This window comes from Chelonus insularis, unplaced genomic scaffold (genome assembly GCF_013357705.1).
Source record: "Chelonus insularis isolate UGA/USDA-ARS -01 unplaced genomic scaffold, ASM1335770v1 contig_131_pilon, whole genome shotgun sequence".
NCBI classification, from domain to species: Eukaryota; Metazoa; Arthropoda; class Insecta; order Hymenoptera; family Braconidae; genus Chelonus; species Chelonus insularis.
In genome coordinates this window covers 56414-71682 of record NW_023276372.1, presented here as the reverse complement: position 1 = coordinate 71682, position 15269 = coordinate 56414, and the positions used below count along the sequence as shown (strand labels likewise).

The window sequence follows — 15269 nt, the reverse complement described above, 5'->3', positions numbered from 1 at the left end:
TCACGTACTTATTTGAATGCGTTGTAAATATAAATGCTCAAAGCTTCATCGAAGGCACTTGCGTATATCTGCTTACGTTATCAAATGTATGCAGTGTGAATTGTTTTTGCAAATTATTCGAAAACAAATCGAACTGCGAAAAAATGATTGATTACGTTATGTATATTTAGATTTGCATTTTTTATTAGAGGTTATAGATTAAACAACACGTGTTTTAATGATAAATTATGTTTTTTGGAGCGTTAGTGTTTGCGCTTATTTATAAAAAAAAAGCTGCAAGTGCTATCAATAAAAGACAATTAATTAATTATTAATAATATGAAATGGATATTATTATTAGTTTTTTACATTTTAAGATTAATGTATTTTGTCATTTTTTTACAATGGAAAAAAAAATCAACAATATTTCATATTTTTTTTATTAATTAACATTTATTTATATGCGTTGTTAGAAGAATTAATTACATAAATTGAAAACTCTTTGAGAGAGTTAAATATTATTGTAGAAATAAATTTTCTGTTCATTGATTTACATTTACAAGTTAAAAATAAAATAAAGCAAGTATCTTGATCAATAGAAACGGGAAAATGATGATGATTATTATTATCATGATTATATCGGAAGATACGATTTATTTTTGATTCTGATAATTAAATCTTTAAATAATGAAATTTTGTGAAAAATCTGCATTAAATAATTTAGACTCTCGTGTTCATTCTATTTCTAATTTCATTTGATTGATTTCGAATTTATTATACATTCACAAAAGATTAAATTTAAATAACAATTCATGATTTCGCATTCCATCTCTTATTAATCGTTATAATTCAATTAATTTATCTTCTATGAACTCCAATAATTATTTCAGTATATCGTTTATAATTATGTTCTATTTTTTTGTACCAATTCTCAGTATGTTTTCATTTTTTGTCTTTTAATTATTCCAATCGTATGACAATAGATTTTATCAACAAAAGACAACTTATGTGATTGTTGACAAAAAAAACTTGGTAATTTAGGCTATAATGTTCAACTTAGCCACCAGATGTCATGTCATGATTCGCGAAATTTTGCCAAATCCACTTCATGTTGATACCATATTTTGGTAGTAATTCAGAGTGTTATAAAAATTAATTCTTGTTTAAATAATTGTTTAATGTATTGTCATTCACTAATATTTAATGTTAATAATCTGTATAAATTAATATAAACTAACCTATATACTAAAATACTTTAAATACAAAATATAATTGAATATATTAGAAATCAGTGTTAAAAAGGATTAAAAATTATTTTCAGATATTAGAAGAATATTTATATTACCAAAATGTCAATGTTTACTGCAAAAAATGTTGTTTGCCTCAATCAGAAGTTTTTATTACGAGGTAATTGTAATTTTTCATTACTTTAGGTTATAAAGTATACGAAAAATAGTTTAGCACTTAGTCTATGTGTATGTAGATCAAAGGTCGATTAGTAAAAAATAAATTAGAAAAAACAATTAATTTATTTCAATGAAAACACTAACATTTAGATATTTTGTTTATAATTATCAAAATTAAACCAATAAAAAAATTTTCTAACAATTAAAACTGTAATTTTATTTAACTTATTGGAGAAAATATATTATTATTTTTATGACAGGTGCATCAAGTGCTTGGATAACATCGAGTAGCCCTAGTAAATCTTATGCAACAAAAATGGATAATCCAGCTTCAAAAAATATTGTATTTATTGATGGAGTTAGAACTCCTTTTTTGTTATCTGGGACAAATTATAGTAAATTGATGGCTTATAATTTAGCAACACATGCTCTTCTGTACGTATTTTTTGATCATATTACTCTACACATATATGTCATGACTTAACAAAGTAAATTACTGATAATTCTTTAGTTCATTAGTAAGAAAAACGAAAATTCCAAAAGAGATGATCGATTATGTTATCTATGGATCAGTTATTCAAGAAGTGAAAGTATCAAATATTGCTCGTGAAGCTGCACTTGCTGCGGGTTATAGTGATAAAACCCCAGCTCATACTGTTACAATGGCTTGCATCAGTAGTAATGCAGCATTGACAACTGGTATGGGTTTAATTGCATGTGGAGCATTCGATACTATTGTCGCAGGTGGTGTAGAATTTATGTCCGATATTCCAATTCGACATAGCAGACAAATGAGAAGTTTGATGTTGAAGGCTTCAAAGGCGAAAACTCTTCCTCAAACTCTAGCACTTCTTGCTTCTATACGACCAAGTTTTTTCGTGCCAGATGTAAGATATTATTTAAGTCATAGGATTATAGAAAACAATTATTGTATGATAAAAAATTTTTTAGTTACCTGGTGTTGCTGAGTTTTCAACTGGTGAAGTTATGGGACATAGTGGTGATCGATTAGCAGCTGCATTTGGAGTATCACGTCAAGAACAAGATGAATACGCTGCAAGATCTCATAGACTTGCCCAACAAGCTCAACAACAAGGCAATTTGTCTGATTTAGTGCCTTTCAAAGTCCCTGATCAAGACCAAATTATTGACAAAGACAACGGAATAAGAGTTTCATCACCTGAAAGTTTGCAAAAACTTAAACCAGCCTTTGTAAAGCCTTATGGAACTATTACTGCAGCTAATGCATCATTTTTAACTGATGGTGCTTCAGCAGCTCTTATCATGACTGAAGAAAAAGCTCGCCAATTAGGACTTAAACCAAAAGCTTACTTAAGACAGTTCACTTATGTATCACAAGACCCAGTAGATCAATTGTTACTAGGACCAACTTATGCTATTCCAAAGGTATTTTTTTATCTTTAAATTTTATTTTCATTTTTTTCGAAAGATTAAATATTTTTACTGATTCATTCTATATTTATCAGATTTTAGAAAAATCTGGACTAACTTTGAATGATATCGGGGTCTGGGAAATTCATGAAGCATTTGCTGGCCAAATTTTAGCAAATTTAAAAGCTATGGATTCTGATTGGTTTGCTCGAGAATATTTGAAACGAAGCCAAGGTAAAGTAGGAGTTCCTGATCTGAAAAAATGGAATGCTTGGGGCGGATCATTATCTATTGGACATCCATTTGCTGCAACGGGTGTTAGATTAGCTACGCACACTGCCAATCGTATGATCAAAGAAGACCAACAATTTGGATTAATTGCAGCGTGTGCTGCTGGTGGACAGGTAGACATAATAGTTTCTTATTACAATTAGAACTTGAGAATAATTTTCTTATGTATGTTAATTTTTTCAGGGTGTTGGTATGATTATGGAGAGGCATCCAGATGCAAAATTATAAGATTTGAGATTTTATATTTTTTTATATGTTGAAATTGTACGAAAATTTCCACTATATTAACACATATTTTCTTAGGCTATCTGATATTAAATTTTGTAAGCTGACTTAAAAAATATATATTTACATTTTATTATTATATATTTTTGAACTATTTAGAATTTTTATTCCACAGTATGTGTATTATATAATGACGGTAGAGCATTCGTAGCAAGATGTTGTTGTACGATTTGCTCCAAAATACTTTTAATATTTTTACATCCATTTAGCGCACGCAGTTGCATTGCTTTTAATCTTGATAAATGTAATCGTTGACCTGATCCTTGAGTTACCAATATAATACCTGGTTCTTTAGTTAATTCATCAACAGTTTCTGGTAAAACTACTACTGATAAAGTAAAACCTGGTCCAGTTTCTTCTAAATGGTTAACATCTAAAATTCCCATTTCATTCGTTTCCTCTTCATTGAAAGTTGATGATGAATCTTGCAGGGATACAGTACATCCGATAGCGAAATCTTTAATCGGGATTCCAGCATCGATTAACGCAAGTGTAGCCGCATTTATTGAAACACAATAATCACTTCCATCGGCTTGAAGAACTTCTATGAAAACGTCAATTTGTGAACGAGGAAATTTTTCAAGATTTAAAATAGCTTCTAAGGCGTGTCTTAAATGGATAGATCTTTCTTGTGTCTTTTTATCACCCCTTGGTCTTTTTTTTCTGTCTCCAGAACTCGGACAAAATACAGCCATACTATATTGACAATTAATAATTCCTTTAGTGGACTTCATTACTGTACTTCTAGCTGAAGCTCCTCGTGGCTATAAAAATTACAATACAAAAAGAAAGTGAACTATGTTGTTTAAATTAAATAATTGAAAAAAAAAATTAACTTACCTGATGTGGGCCATAAACTGTTGCAAGTACTTTTGTATTTCCTTGTTCTATGTAAGCACTTCCATCAGCTTGGCCAAAAACTCCTAATCGGACATTAATTTGTCGGAGTTCATGTGGTCGTCTTCCATCGACTCTTAAACCATTTTGATCTTGCATTTGATCAATATCCATTTTTATAAAATAATTATTAATCTATTTTATAAATAAACTATTAAATCTAATTGAAGGTTACAACTTTACACGAAGTATAATAAACACAAGGACAGAAAAACACGTGGATAAACAGATTATTCAATAAAGTGGCACTGGTTGACCTGTTTGTTGCTCATAACCTCAAAAAAGAATGTGTACATACAGCACATAACAAAACAACTATGGTGGGAGCCTGAAATTATTTTTATTGAAAAAAGGAGTTGTATTGAAGACAATTTTTTGAGTTATCTAATTATTTAATATTTAAACATTTGCTGATTTACTTAAATTTTTTTTTAATCTTCTAACAAGATTGTATCGGATAAATGAGAATGGTCTTTGTTAAATTGAGTTGTTAATTAGATTTATAATTGAGGTGAGAATTGTTTTTTTTTTTCTTAAATTAAATAAACCTATAATCAGTAACTTTAGAACTTGTTAAATTCAATTATAGTGATTTTATTTTAAGACAATGTCTAATAAAAGTATCGAAGATGAGGAAATTAACGAAGAACCGACAAAGCCGGAGATACAATCAGAGTTGATTGACGAAGAACTGAAGATGCAATCAGAGGCAACAGAAGATGAACAAAACAAGACAGTTGAACCAACAGATGAAGAGCATTATGTTGTTCATCATTGGAGTAATTCATTAAGACTTTTGTGCACCACAAATAAAGAACATGAACTTGAAGGATGTCCTAACAATCATACCAAAGGATGCTTGTGGTCTCCCGATGGAACATGTTTACTTGTTCCATTTGCTGATTTTCGAATACGTCTTTATGACTTACCTTCTGAATTATACTCTACTAAACTCTCAGATATTTTATCGCCTTTACCATTAAAAGCCGCCTTGAAAATCAAAGAAGGAGGCTTAATTTATGATATTTGTTGGTATCCATGGATGAGTTCATGGGATCCTGTGACATGTTGTTTTCTAGCTACAAGTAAAGAAACTCCTGTTCATTTATGGGATGCTTTTACTGGAAAATTAAGAGCTACATATCGTGCCTACAACCAGCAAGTATTAATGGAGAAATATTACTTTACTATTTTTTATTTAGAATAATTAAAGAAATAGTGATTTATTACAGAGTTGACGAAGTAGATGCTGCTATAAGTGTTCGATTTGGTAATGATGGTAATACAATATGGTCTGGCTTTAAAGGAATTGTAAGATCTTTTGACATTAATCGACCAGGACGCCAAGTTGATGATATAGTTATGAAAACCAACTTTCCAAAAATGCATGGAATTGTTTCTTGTATACGTGACAACCCAATTTCACCTGGTTTACTCGCTATTGGAACATACTCTAAATGTATAGGTATTTAATAAATTATTTTTAAATAATTTAATATCATTTTTTGAATTATCAAATTAATGTATCATATCTGTGAGTAGGATTATACAAGGATGGACCATTATGTTTATTTGAAACAGACAGTGGAGTAACTCAGCTTGAATTTAGTCCATGTGGAACTAAACTTTATTCTGCTGTTAGACGAAATAATGAATTCCTATGTTGGGATCTACGAAATCCAGGAAAAATCTTGTATTCTTTAGAAAATCGACAATCAGATACTAATCAAAGAATTCAATTTTGTATATCACATGATGGAAGTGAAATAATTTCTGGTGTGTATAAAATATTTTTCGATTGAAATTTCGGTATGTAACTATAATTACTTATTTACAGGTGGAACTGATGGTGTTGTAAGGGTTTGGAAAACAGAAGAATTAATAAATAATACTATTATTCCTTCGTGGAATATTCCAATAACAGATGATTGTGTCAATGGTGTTGACATTCATCGAACTTTTCCTATTCTTGCTAGTAGTTCAGGTCAACGGATGTGCGATGATGATGAGAGGGTTCAAGATAATAGTGTTCGAATATGGGATTGTAGTTCATCAGTGAAATCATAAATAGTTCTGACAGAAATGTACGTAAACCAATGATTTTTATCTTCATTTATTTTACTTAATTTATATTTCTTACATTTGATATGAATATGACTTATTAATAGGAAATTACTTTCGATATTGTAAAAATAGAGAATAGTTTATTTTTGTAAAACTTGAACAACTCAAGAACTCTAATTAAATTTTAATGTTTACAATGCAGAATAGATTTTAATAACAATGTGAAATTTAAAGAAGTGATTTCTTATTGATGATATCATATCTACAAGGTTGAAATAATGATTCTACTCTATAGTGTAATTTTTAAATGTGAATATCATTTTTTGTACATAAGTAATGATTTTTTCCACTAAATGAAACGATACATGTCTGAAATTTATATTTCACTCGTTAAAGGTTAAAAAAAGCCACAGAAAAATATACTGATACTTACTAAGAAGCACTAAGTACAATAAAAAACTTTAGATATCAATTAATATACATACATCTTGAAGAATTTATATGTTAATATAATTTTTAAGTACTTGATACAATTTTACCTTTAAATAATAAGTATCAATGATTTATTCTGTCTATTTTTGATAGACATAAAAGTATTATATTTGCATACATAAATTTGTTAATTAAGTTGCTGACATGTAAAGAAAACAAACCGAAGCTCCGAGAAAATAATTTATGTTTATTATCTACTCTTTAGAAGTCAGAATAAGGTATTGATGTTTGTGCTTTACTGAAAGTTACTGGACGATAAAATGATTGAGATTGATCCCAACCACGTGGTGCCGTATTATAATTTGTCAAATTTTGGTAGCTTGATATTTTGGGACCATTATAAACACTTTCACATACTTTATCGTTACCTAGAAAAAATAAATTATTTTTTGATCGATAATAATACAGATAAATCCATTGAAAAATAAATTAATATAAATAAAATATTTAAATATATATATATTTTTTTAAAACATTAGTTTAAGCTATATCACACAATTAGTAATTATGAATAAAAAAAAATAGATACAATATCTGAAATTGTATATCTTACTGCAATCTGGTGGGGGAGCTGAAACGAGAGTTTCTAATATCGGAGTTCTACGGAGTTTGCTAATTTGTTTCTGAAGATCTTCTTGAGAAGCAATTCCAGTAAAAATTAACGATTTAGCTTGAGGTGATAGATCATTCTCTGTATTAATAAATGGTTCTTCTAAATCATCATTCCTAAAGCCTGGTGGTGCCTCAAAAAGTTGTTCAGTTGTACAATCAAATAATTTACGACGATAATCATAATCATCCATGGATAGTATTCCATTAGATGTCGGACGCATTCCAGAACTGTCGTCTGAAGAACTTGATTCACCAAAAGAATCATCGATTTCATCATCTGTCGAGTCGTATTCGTATCTCAAGCCCATTAAATTATTTTGCTGATAATTTCTCATATAGCCATTGCCATTCTCAACATGATTTATATTTGAATTCATACGTCCATTCATTTCAACACCATTTCCAATATATTTTGGAGTCTCTTTCGTATTATTGAACATTCTAGGTGAATCAAAGAAACGTGAAATATTTTCTATCGGTGGATTTTGAATAATCGGAGTTTTAGGAATCATCTGTTTATATTGAAGTACAGGTCGACAAGTTTTTTCAAACTCTTGAATCAGTTGTTTAACTGGCACTGGCGTATAGTCTTCATCATTCTCATCAATATCTTGTTGATGTTGGTTATTATGATGATGACCATTTTTTTTAGGCTCATTCATAAAATGTTGCTTGGTGCAACGATTATTGTTGGAATAAGATTCCATGCAACGATTGTTATTAGCATGAGACTCCATGTAACAATTATTATTGACATGAGATTCCATGCAGCGATTGTTATTGGCATGAGATTCCATATAATGATTAGAATTAATAGAATTACGTTTATATTTGTCATATGAAGCATGATTTCCATTGCAATGTCCATTTCCTATGCATTCTGGTTCTGTACCAACTGCTACTTCTTTCAGATAAACTTTTATTACTTCCGGCTCACTTTTTCTTGGTGCGTTTGGATACATTTGCTTTTTACGAGATTTGTCTTCTAGAAATTTCGATGAAGGGCAAAGCAATACAAGCGAAATAGAATTTTTTGTTAATTGATTAATATTTTTGCTTTGGTTACAATAAAGCGTAAAATAAATAATATGTTAGATTATATTTTTAACTAAAATATCATTTTATATTATACTATATGGTATCCATAAGATAAAGTAATACTTACTAAATTGAGTATTTGAGTTATTGAAAGACATGTCCAAATTATAAGGACTGGGAAAAGCATTTCCATTATTTTGACCTGGAGACTTTAGTGAATGGTTTGTATAATTCAAATTTTCTGTTGGCTGATAATCCTACGAAAGTTAGTTTAATAATTAATGTTATATTTTAGCTCTTGATAATTACTTCTAACTATTTTTAATTAAAAATATTACCATTTTAGGTAGGAAAGGTTGTGGTTTTTCCATATTAGCAGGATTAGGTGAAGATTGATGGTCTTTATCTACCACCCACTTTTCTGATCTTTTTCTCCGCTTCGCAAAAATTTCTGCACCTGAAGTATATTAAATTAAATAATTAGATGAATCTCGTTGACATATTGTTGAAACTGTAAAGTTATAAAAAAATTAATATACCACGTCCTTTTTGATTGTTCAAATCACGAACAATATCGAATAGTTTTTCAGCATTCAATGGACTCGTACCAATATTTGGTTCTTCTCCAAGAGCTTGGATACCTTGAATATCCAATACTTTGCCATTTGGATTCATCATACATTTTAAAGGTACTTTATCCTATGAAAGAAATTTGTATTTTTTAAAAAATAAATTTCAGATAAGAAAAGACGAATTTAATCTCAGTTTAAAAATGATTACATACACGAGGTAGAGGTGATTGAGGTTCATCTTCAACATCAATTCCTAAAGCAAAACAATTTATCTCCATTAGTATTTATTTTTAAATGACAATAAATAATTTATTAATAATCAGAGACATTAAAAAACAATTAAATTGATACAGTTTAATACAATGTTGAAAGTTGCAACGGTCAATGAATCTGACGCCAGTATCAATCATCGTACAGGTATTGGCATGTGAAGAATAATTATCGGAATTTATTCTCTCTCTTTTTAATTGATTGATTTTTTGTTTAAGATGCCAATAATAATATCACTGCCAACTATACTATTGACCTTAACTTTTTTGTTTAAGCCCCTAATTGACTTTTATTTTTTTTATCAAAATTGATAGGAATATTTTTACTTTAGAATTTTATTTCAGTCTCAGTAATAGAATATAATTACCATTTCCATCATGAATCCACTTAACAGATCTTTTCTTTCTATTTACATACATGGACTGCCCTTTACTTTTCATATTTTTTACATCGCTAAGAGAATAAGAAATTCTCCGAGCGAGTTCCACTTGATCCTCTACTGTAGGATGGGTCGGTGCATAAAAGCACGACGACGCATACATTTTTTCTATAAATATTAAATAAAAGTTTAGATCAACAAACAACAACAAGACAATAAATCAATCTAAAAAAAGCCATTGAAAAATCATACTGTTTCGTGTTTGTAGAATATCAGTTGAATCCATAGCTGGCGTCAGCAACTTTTGTAAGTTGATCGGTTTCGTTTGCAAATTATCCTAAAAAAATGAGGCAAACATAAATAAGTAAAGAATCATCATGATACAATGAAGGTTTTATTATTACAATTACGTACTGTTAAGTAAAGCAATATGAAGCTGTTCAAATTACAAGCTTGTTTATTGAAACAGCAATGTAAATGAATAGTATATGCGGAAAGCAAAGAGCGATAATCAAGCTAATTCCGAACTCACCATATTGAAATGAAGTATTTTCGACGTCAAGTGTTCGAGAAAATTTCTCTTTGCCGGATCGTGTCTGTCTGATGGTTTAAATCCGCGAGTTTTTATAACATTATCTGCAGAAAAGCTTCGTTGCAAGTAATTATTCGTTTGTGAATTTGTCTGAAATATCTGACGCTTGCTTTCGACATTTTTTAAATTTGTTGACAATGCATAGTTGAAAAGATTGGAATTGCGTCCGGTATTGAATTTAATATCATCGATTCTGTACATATATACGCAATAAGTTTATAACCATTCAGTAGATAAATGAATAAAAGATGTTGGTATTTAAGATTATGTTAGTTGAATAATGTGTAAGTGTAAATTGTTAATAAATTGGATCATTTAAAATAGGATAAACAGTATATAAATTCATTATCAAAGAGAATAAATTTATTTTCAATGTTTTTTCCTTGATGAAGAGAATTGGTTGATCTCCAAGACGCCAATTAATTTCATGTTACCGTATTGGCATCAACTACAAAACAAAGTTCTGTGTGAAAGAAATGCTAAATTTATCTATTGTAACGTAATATGTTCGCTGCGGTACTACACTTCAATCGTATTTAACAGGGAATCGACTTTTATCTAAAGGAACGAGATCATGGCCTAAAATTAATTGAGCATCACTTTTAATACATTTATAAGACCTTCGTATCATTGATATATTTAAAAACTCGTAAATAATATTTTATATACTTGTTTTCCTAGATAAAACACTTGATTTCTATATATAGGAACGATTTGTCTATAATTTTTGTGTTCTAGTTTTTTTTTTATTGCGTAAGAAGAGTCAAAAGCACGTCTAATGAATTTTTAACAAAAAAAAAATAACATAAAAAAAAACGATTGAGTTTTTTTCGACGAGACAAAAAGCTAAGATATAAATATTTTTAAAAGGTTATTGAACAGATTTAATAATAGAAATAAAAATAGTCAAATGCTTGTATTGAAAAAAATGAAAAAGGTATTTATATTTACTTATCGAGTGTTGCTCTCCTCATGATTAAATTCACGAACTTAGATTTTGCGTTCCAATTACTTCACGATTTTTACATCAATATTTAATCAAATAATTTTTTTTTTTTACAATTTCACTTTTTTTTTCGCTATAATAAATAACTTTTAGATCTGAGAGACTAACCGAAATGCGCACTGTTCGGACCACTAAATATTTATCTTACAAAATATTCTTACTTCATACCTACGAATATATGAATAATCTGTATTGGCGTTCACAACTCACGTTTTCGTGGCCATTCGTCCGTTTTTTCAAAATTGCAAGAAATTCATAAAGATCTGTACAAATTTTATAAAAAATTTTTTTTAGCACGTACTTCAAAAAATAATTTATCTTAATTTAAAAATTTATTTAATAAATTAATCCATTTTAATACCACCAAATTAAGATAAACATCTTCTTGTACTTTTATATGATATCCATGCAATTTTTTTATAAAATTTCTATTTTTCTATTTTAAAAGCTATTATTTAATTGATTAGATAATCTACGTTTTAATAATTTCTATATAACTCCATTAACAAGGAAATAAAAAAACAACACTTCAACAATAACTACTGTTTGTTCATAAGAATAATAAGCAGTGAATTTAAATATGAAAATAAATGATATAATTGGAAGAATTATTTTGTCGATTTACTGTTTATTATTGTTGTGAAAACGATGTAAAATATTTAATTTACATACCGCTAAATACAACAAGAAGATGTACCTTAATAATGGAGCTTCAGCACACACGTTCTTTACCACTTTCTAACTGGTTGGGTATACATTTTAAAAATAGATTACGAGAAGCGACACCTCAAAATTGGTTGGGATTCTCCCCTCATTTGTATGTGAAAGATGTGGTCTTTAGTTTATATTAGTGCGCTATTTGCTTATTCCCTTTTAAATAAACTTATTAAACCATTTATTCAATTAAAAATACAAGTACTTGGTTTTTCAATTAGATTATTGTATATTTTCATTCAAAAATACATTCATTTCCAGTCATTAAGCGTCATATCTTCAACAATATCCACATTATTATCTATTGAAAAATCACCACCATTTTTGTTTTCATGTACAACTTTTCGCTTTTTCTTCTTCTGTGCTTTCTGCTTTTTATCCATTGCTTTAAGTTGTTCTTCAGTCATGTCAAGATCACTGTTATCACTATCATTATTATTACGTTTTTTATTTGATTTTTTAATAACTGGTAATTTAAGATCTGACATACTGTCATTTTGTGTTAATAATTTCAATTTTTGTGATTGATGAATTTCAAACCACGATTTGTAGAATTTTATCAATGGCGTTCCTTGATTCTTTATTGTATTTTCCCAGTTTTTAATTGATGCTAAATCTTTCAGATCAACAGTTATTTTTTTTCTTTCAGTTTCAATGAACTGAGCATTTTCTTGGATTTTACTGAGGAGTTGTTTGATCTTTTTACAGAAATTAGTGACCTTGCATTTCTTTAAGAAGTGTTTCAACTGAAATTAAAATGATAAAGTGTATCAATAAAAGCTATTTCAATACTCGAGTTTATTTAAATTAATTTCATGACTAGATAATAAAATACTTACTTGTATTATACAAGGAACATACATATCAGGAAAATGGCAAAAATGGCTATCTTTTGCAGCGGTTTCAAGCATTAATTCATAAATACTTTCAATCACTGCATCTTTAAATCCATTTTCTCTTAACTGAGATTTAGATACTCTTAATATACAAATGAACGATAATGGTTTCATACTAACTGCTGTATGTTTTTTATTAAAATCATAGTTATTTAAAACCTAAACAAAAAAATATTTTATAGAAACAATTATTATTTTTATTACTTTTATATTTATTTCTATTATTCTTACCTCTAATAAATAGGGTAAAACAGGAATAAAAGTTCCCGTTTCTTTGGAAATTTTGATTAGCATTTGAGTGCAATGGAATCGTAGTGGATAAAATTGTGATGTTGGGATCATTTGAATAGTTCCTGTGATGATTTGTACTAATGGATATTGAAGTGATTGTATCATCTGATTATTTTTTGATGAAATTATCAAATCACACCAGAAACGGAGTGCATTAATAAATTGCCAATTATAAACGGCTTGGAAGTGTTCCTAAACAATTTTAAAATAACATTATTGCCAAAATTATTCGTCTATTGTTATAAAATGTAATGTGATTATTTTTTAACTAACCTTTTTCTTCAATGTCATTGCATTTCTTAAATAGATAGCCAGTTGCCTTACATACAAGAATACATAATTGTATGCATAATTACTATCCAGCAAATAAATTTCGACTAATGAGCATCTCATGAAGTTAATTCCAGGTAAAGTACTTGGTGCAACGAATTTTGCATTTTCAACATACTTTAAATACATACTCTAAAAACATAATAGTATAAAATTAATTGTTTATATTAAAACAAAGATTAAAGAGCAAGGTTTGATGGTTCAATACTTACTTTAAGAAGTGTTTCTAAAAGAGACTCTTCTCTGGTTTTAGCTAGTTGATAGATGTTCAAGAATGCAATTACTCGTACACTTTCTTCTCCAGTTGACCATAATTTCAATAAAATTCTGATAAGTAGTTTATTTAGTGATGAAAATGATCGAGTGAATCGAATCAATGCATGTAGATGTTTCAAGAGTACTCTTAAAATTTCTGGCGATGTTAGATGTTGTAAGAGCTATAAATATAATCAATAATTCATATTTAATTGGTTCTTTAGTTTATTTAGTTTGTGCAATAAGAAGTGAAATGAAATTGCATACCTCTAATAAATCCTTCAAGTAGGTCTTTAAAACGCTTCTTATTTTAGGAAATCGTTTGGATTTATGAGCTTCGAATTCAGCTTCTGAACTAATTTTTAAGAATTTTTTCAATGCATCTGGGAGACTGAGAATACATAGTTGAACGACAGCATTAAATACTGCAAAAATTTAATTATATATTAAAAATATTGGTGAAAATTAATTAATTATAGTGCAAAAAAGAAATAAAATATTTGGTTAAACTTACATGCACCTCCTTCTATCTTATACTGAACCTGTGTAGATGCATCAGGATCAGAAACAGTAATAAGTGCAGCATGGAATGCATCAACTAACTTTTTAATTGTTTTAATTGATCTGGAAATGGATAATTTTAGTACTTCAGTATCAAAATATTTATTTTAAAACAAAAATTTAATACTGTACTTGTCTTTTTGGATTTCATCTCGCCAATGATCCAATAATTTAAATGTAATTTTTATAGGACCTTGAGATGCTTCATTTTCAACTACTTCTGTTTGTTCATAATCACTTTCATCACTAGGAACCTATTGAAAGTAATGATTATCAGATGTATAGATAGAATATTGTTGAGTTATAATTATAATGTATTTAATATTTACCTCTAAACTACTTGGAGGAACATGTTTGTCTTCATGATCTTCTTCATCATCCGATGCTTTTTCATCATCAGATAAATTAAAATCCAATAATTTTTTATCATTTTTCTGTAGAAATTGATAAAACTCCGGATCTACATCTTTCAAACTCTTCAAAGATTTCTTATGAGATTCAATATCAACATCACTTTCTTCACTTTCCGATTCATCTTTTTTACTCCTTTTCTTTGTTTTACTTTCATTATTTTCTTCAAGTTCAAAATCTTGATTGAAAAACTCATCTATAGAAGTATCAGCCAAATTTTTCTTCTTTGCTGGTAATTTTTTCTTTATTTTCGAAACACCTTTCTTTTTAACAACTTTATTTTTTACTATTCCCTTCATCTTAAACTTCTTCTAATGAATTTTATTCAAAGTTTATAATATTCACTATTAATGAATAACTTAACCTATAAAAATTTCAACACACGTGGTAGGTTATTGTTGAATAACACGACAAAATCAAATGCTACTCCGCATCAAAGCCCAAGTCAATTGTGAGTCATGTCATACAACATTTGACTGTACTGTTGATGACGCCAACTGTTTAACCAACAAAAGGCAAACTATCGACGCAACAAC

The 15269-nt window shown here is 28.6% G+C and overlaps 5 protein-coding genes across 11 annotated transcripts; 2 read left to right on the top strand and 3 right to left on the bottom strand.

Moving 5' to 3' along the window:
• The first annotated feature begins 1039 nt into the window (after positions 1-1039).
• On the top strand, positions 1040-3434 carry Mtpbeta (mitochondrial trifunctional protein beta subunit). Of its 2 annotated transcripts, XM_035095225.1 has the most exons (7): positions 1040-1106; positions 1301-1386; positions 1646-1820; positions 1897-2272; positions 2337-2792; positions 2873-3181; positions 3252-3434. In XM_035095225.1, the coding sequence occupies exons 2-7, from the start codon at positions 1329-1331 to the stop codon at positions 3294-3296; spliced, it is 1419 nt and encodes a 472-aa protein (XP_034951116.1). In that variant the 5' UTR covers positions 1040-1106; positions 1301-1328; the 3' UTR covers positions 3297-3434. The 2 variants fall into 2 exon arrangements, with proteins under 2 accessions (XP_034951116.1, XP_034951115.1); XM_035095224.1 differs by lacking the exon at positions 1040-1106 and having other exon boundaries at positions 1208-1386.
• Positions 3329-4393, bottom strand: Ski6 (exosome complex component Ski6). Its single transcript, XM_035095238.1, has 2 exons — positions 4194-4393; positions 3329-4117 (listed from the first exon to the last, which is right to left on the bottom strand). Exons 1-2 carry the CDS (start codon positions 4362-4364, stop codon positions 3458-3460), a joined length of 831 nt encoding a protein of 276 aa, XP_034951129.1. The 5' UTR covers positions 4365-4393; the 3' UTR covers positions 3329-3457.
• A 226-nt stretch (positions 4394-4619) lies between these two features.
• On the top strand, positions 4620-6791 carry WDR79 (WD repeat domain 79). 2 transcript variants are annotated; one of them, XM_035095228.1, is made up of 5 exons: positions 4620-4761; positions 4855-5408; positions 5483-5715; positions 5793-6026; positions 6088-6791. In XM_035095228.1, the coding sequence occupies exons 2-5, from the start codon at positions 4858-4860 to the stop codon at positions 6315-6317; spliced, it is 1248 nt and encodes a 415-aa protein (XP_034951119.1). In that variant the 5' UTR covers positions 4620-4761; positions 4855-4857; the 3' UTR covers positions 6318-6791. The 2 variants fall into 2 exon arrangements, with proteins under 2 accessions (XP_034951119.1, XP_034951120.1); XM_035095229.1 differs by having other exon boundaries at positions 4635-4761; positions 4840-5408.
• A 182-nt stretch (positions 6792-6973) lies between these two features.
• On the bottom strand, positions 6974-12089 carry LOC118074191 (homeobox protein 2). 5 transcript variants are annotated; one of them, XM_035095216.1, is made up of 11 exons: positions 11948-12089; positions 11486-11538; positions 10210-10462; positions 9930-10014; positions 9666-9845; positions 9241-9281; positions 8996-9155; positions 8795-8913; positions 8584-8713; positions 7360-8403; positions 6974-7174 (listed from the first exon to the last, which is right to left on the bottom strand). In XM_035095216.1, exons 2-11 carry the CDS (start codon positions 11497-11499, stop codon positions 7008-7010), a joined length of 2193 nt encoding a protein of 730 aa, XP_034951107.1. In that variant the 5' UTR covers positions 11500-11538; positions 11948-12089; the 3' UTR covers positions 6974-7007. The 5 variants fall into 5 exon arrangements, with proteins under 5 accessions (XP_034951107.1, XP_034951106.1, XP_034951108.1 ...); XM_035095215.1 differs by lacking the exons at positions 11486-11538; positions 11948-12089 and adding an exon at positions 11221-11427; XM_035095217.1 differs by lacking the exons at positions 10210-10462; positions 11486-11538.
• Positions 12090-12194: 105 nt separating this feature from the next.
• On the bottom strand, positions 12195-15174 carry Noc2 (Nucleolar complex protein 2). The gene is made up of 9 exons (XM_035095222.1): positions 14652-15174; positions 14455-14576; positions 14276-14385; positions 14029-14186; positions 13719-13943; positions 13450-13638; positions 13117-13368; positions 12829-13044; positions 12195-12735 (listed from the first exon to the last, which is right to left on the bottom strand). The coding sequence occupies exons 1-9, from the start codon at positions 15030-15032 to the stop codon at positions 12241-12243; spliced, it is 2148 nt and encodes a 715-aa protein (XP_034951113.1). The 5' UTR covers positions 15033-15174; the 3' UTR covers positions 12195-12240.
• Between the last annotated feature and the right edge of the window lie 95 nt (positions 15175-15269).

Excerpts from the sequence above, each read along its gene's own strand:
- Mtpbeta (XM_035095225.1), top strand. The coding sequence starts at position 1,329 with ATGTCAATGTTTACTGCAAAAAATGTTGTTTGCCTCAATCAGAAGTTT. Across the intron at positions 1,387-1,645 it reads TCAGAAGTTTTTATTACGAG|GTGCATCAAGTGCTTGGATA; the intron begins GTAATTGTAATT and ends TTTTTATGACAG. Across the intron at positions 3,182-3,251 it reads CGTGTGCTGCTGGTGGACAG|GGTGTTGGTATGATTATGGA; the intron begins GTAGACATAATA and ends TAATTTTTTCAG.
- Ski6 (XM_035095238.1), bottom strand. The coding sequence starts at position 4,364 with ATGGATATTGATCAAATGCAAGATCAAAATGGTTTAAGAGTCGATGGA. Across the intron at positions 4,118-4,193 it reads CAGTTTATGGCCCACATCAG|CCACGAGGAGCTTCAGCTAG; the intron begins GTAAGTTAATTT and ends TAATTTTTATAG.
- WDR79 (XM_035095228.1), top strand. The coding sequence starts at position 4,858 with ATGTCTAATAAAAGTATCGAAGATGAGGAAATTAACGAAGAACCGACA. Across the intron at positions 5,409-5,482 it reads ACATATCGTGCCTACAACCA|AGTTGACGAAGTAGATGCTG; the intron begins GCAAGTATTAAT and ends GATTTATTACAG. Across the intron at positions 6,027-6,087 it reads TGGAAGTGAAATAATTTCTG|GTGGAACTGATGGTGTTGTA; the intron begins GTGTGTATAAAA and ends ACTTATTTACAG.
- LOC118074191 (XM_035095215.1), bottom strand. The coding sequence starts at position 11,243 with ATGAGGAGAGCAACACTCGATAA. Across the intron at positions 10,015-10,209 it reads AAATACTTCATTTCAATATG|GATAATTTGCAAACGAAACC; the intron begins GTGAGTTCGGAA and ends TCATTTTTTTAG. Across the intron at positions 8,714-8,794 it reads AACCTTTCCTACCTAAAATG|GATTATCAGCCAACAGAAAA; the intron begins GTAATATTTTTA and ends TAACTTTCGTAG.
- Noc2 (XM_035095222.1), bottom strand. The coding sequence starts at position 15,032 with ATGAAGGGAATAGTAAAAAATAAAGTTGTTAAAAAGAAAGGTGTTTCG. Across the intron at positions 14,386-14,454 it reads GATGAAATCCAAAAAGACAA|ATCAATTAAAACAATTAAAA; the intron begins GTACAGTATTAA and ends ATCCATTTCCAG. Across the intron at positions 13,369-13,449 it reads CAATGACATTGAAGAAAAAG|GAACACTTCCAAGCCGTTTA; the intron begins GTTAGTTAAAAA and ends AAAATTGTTTAG.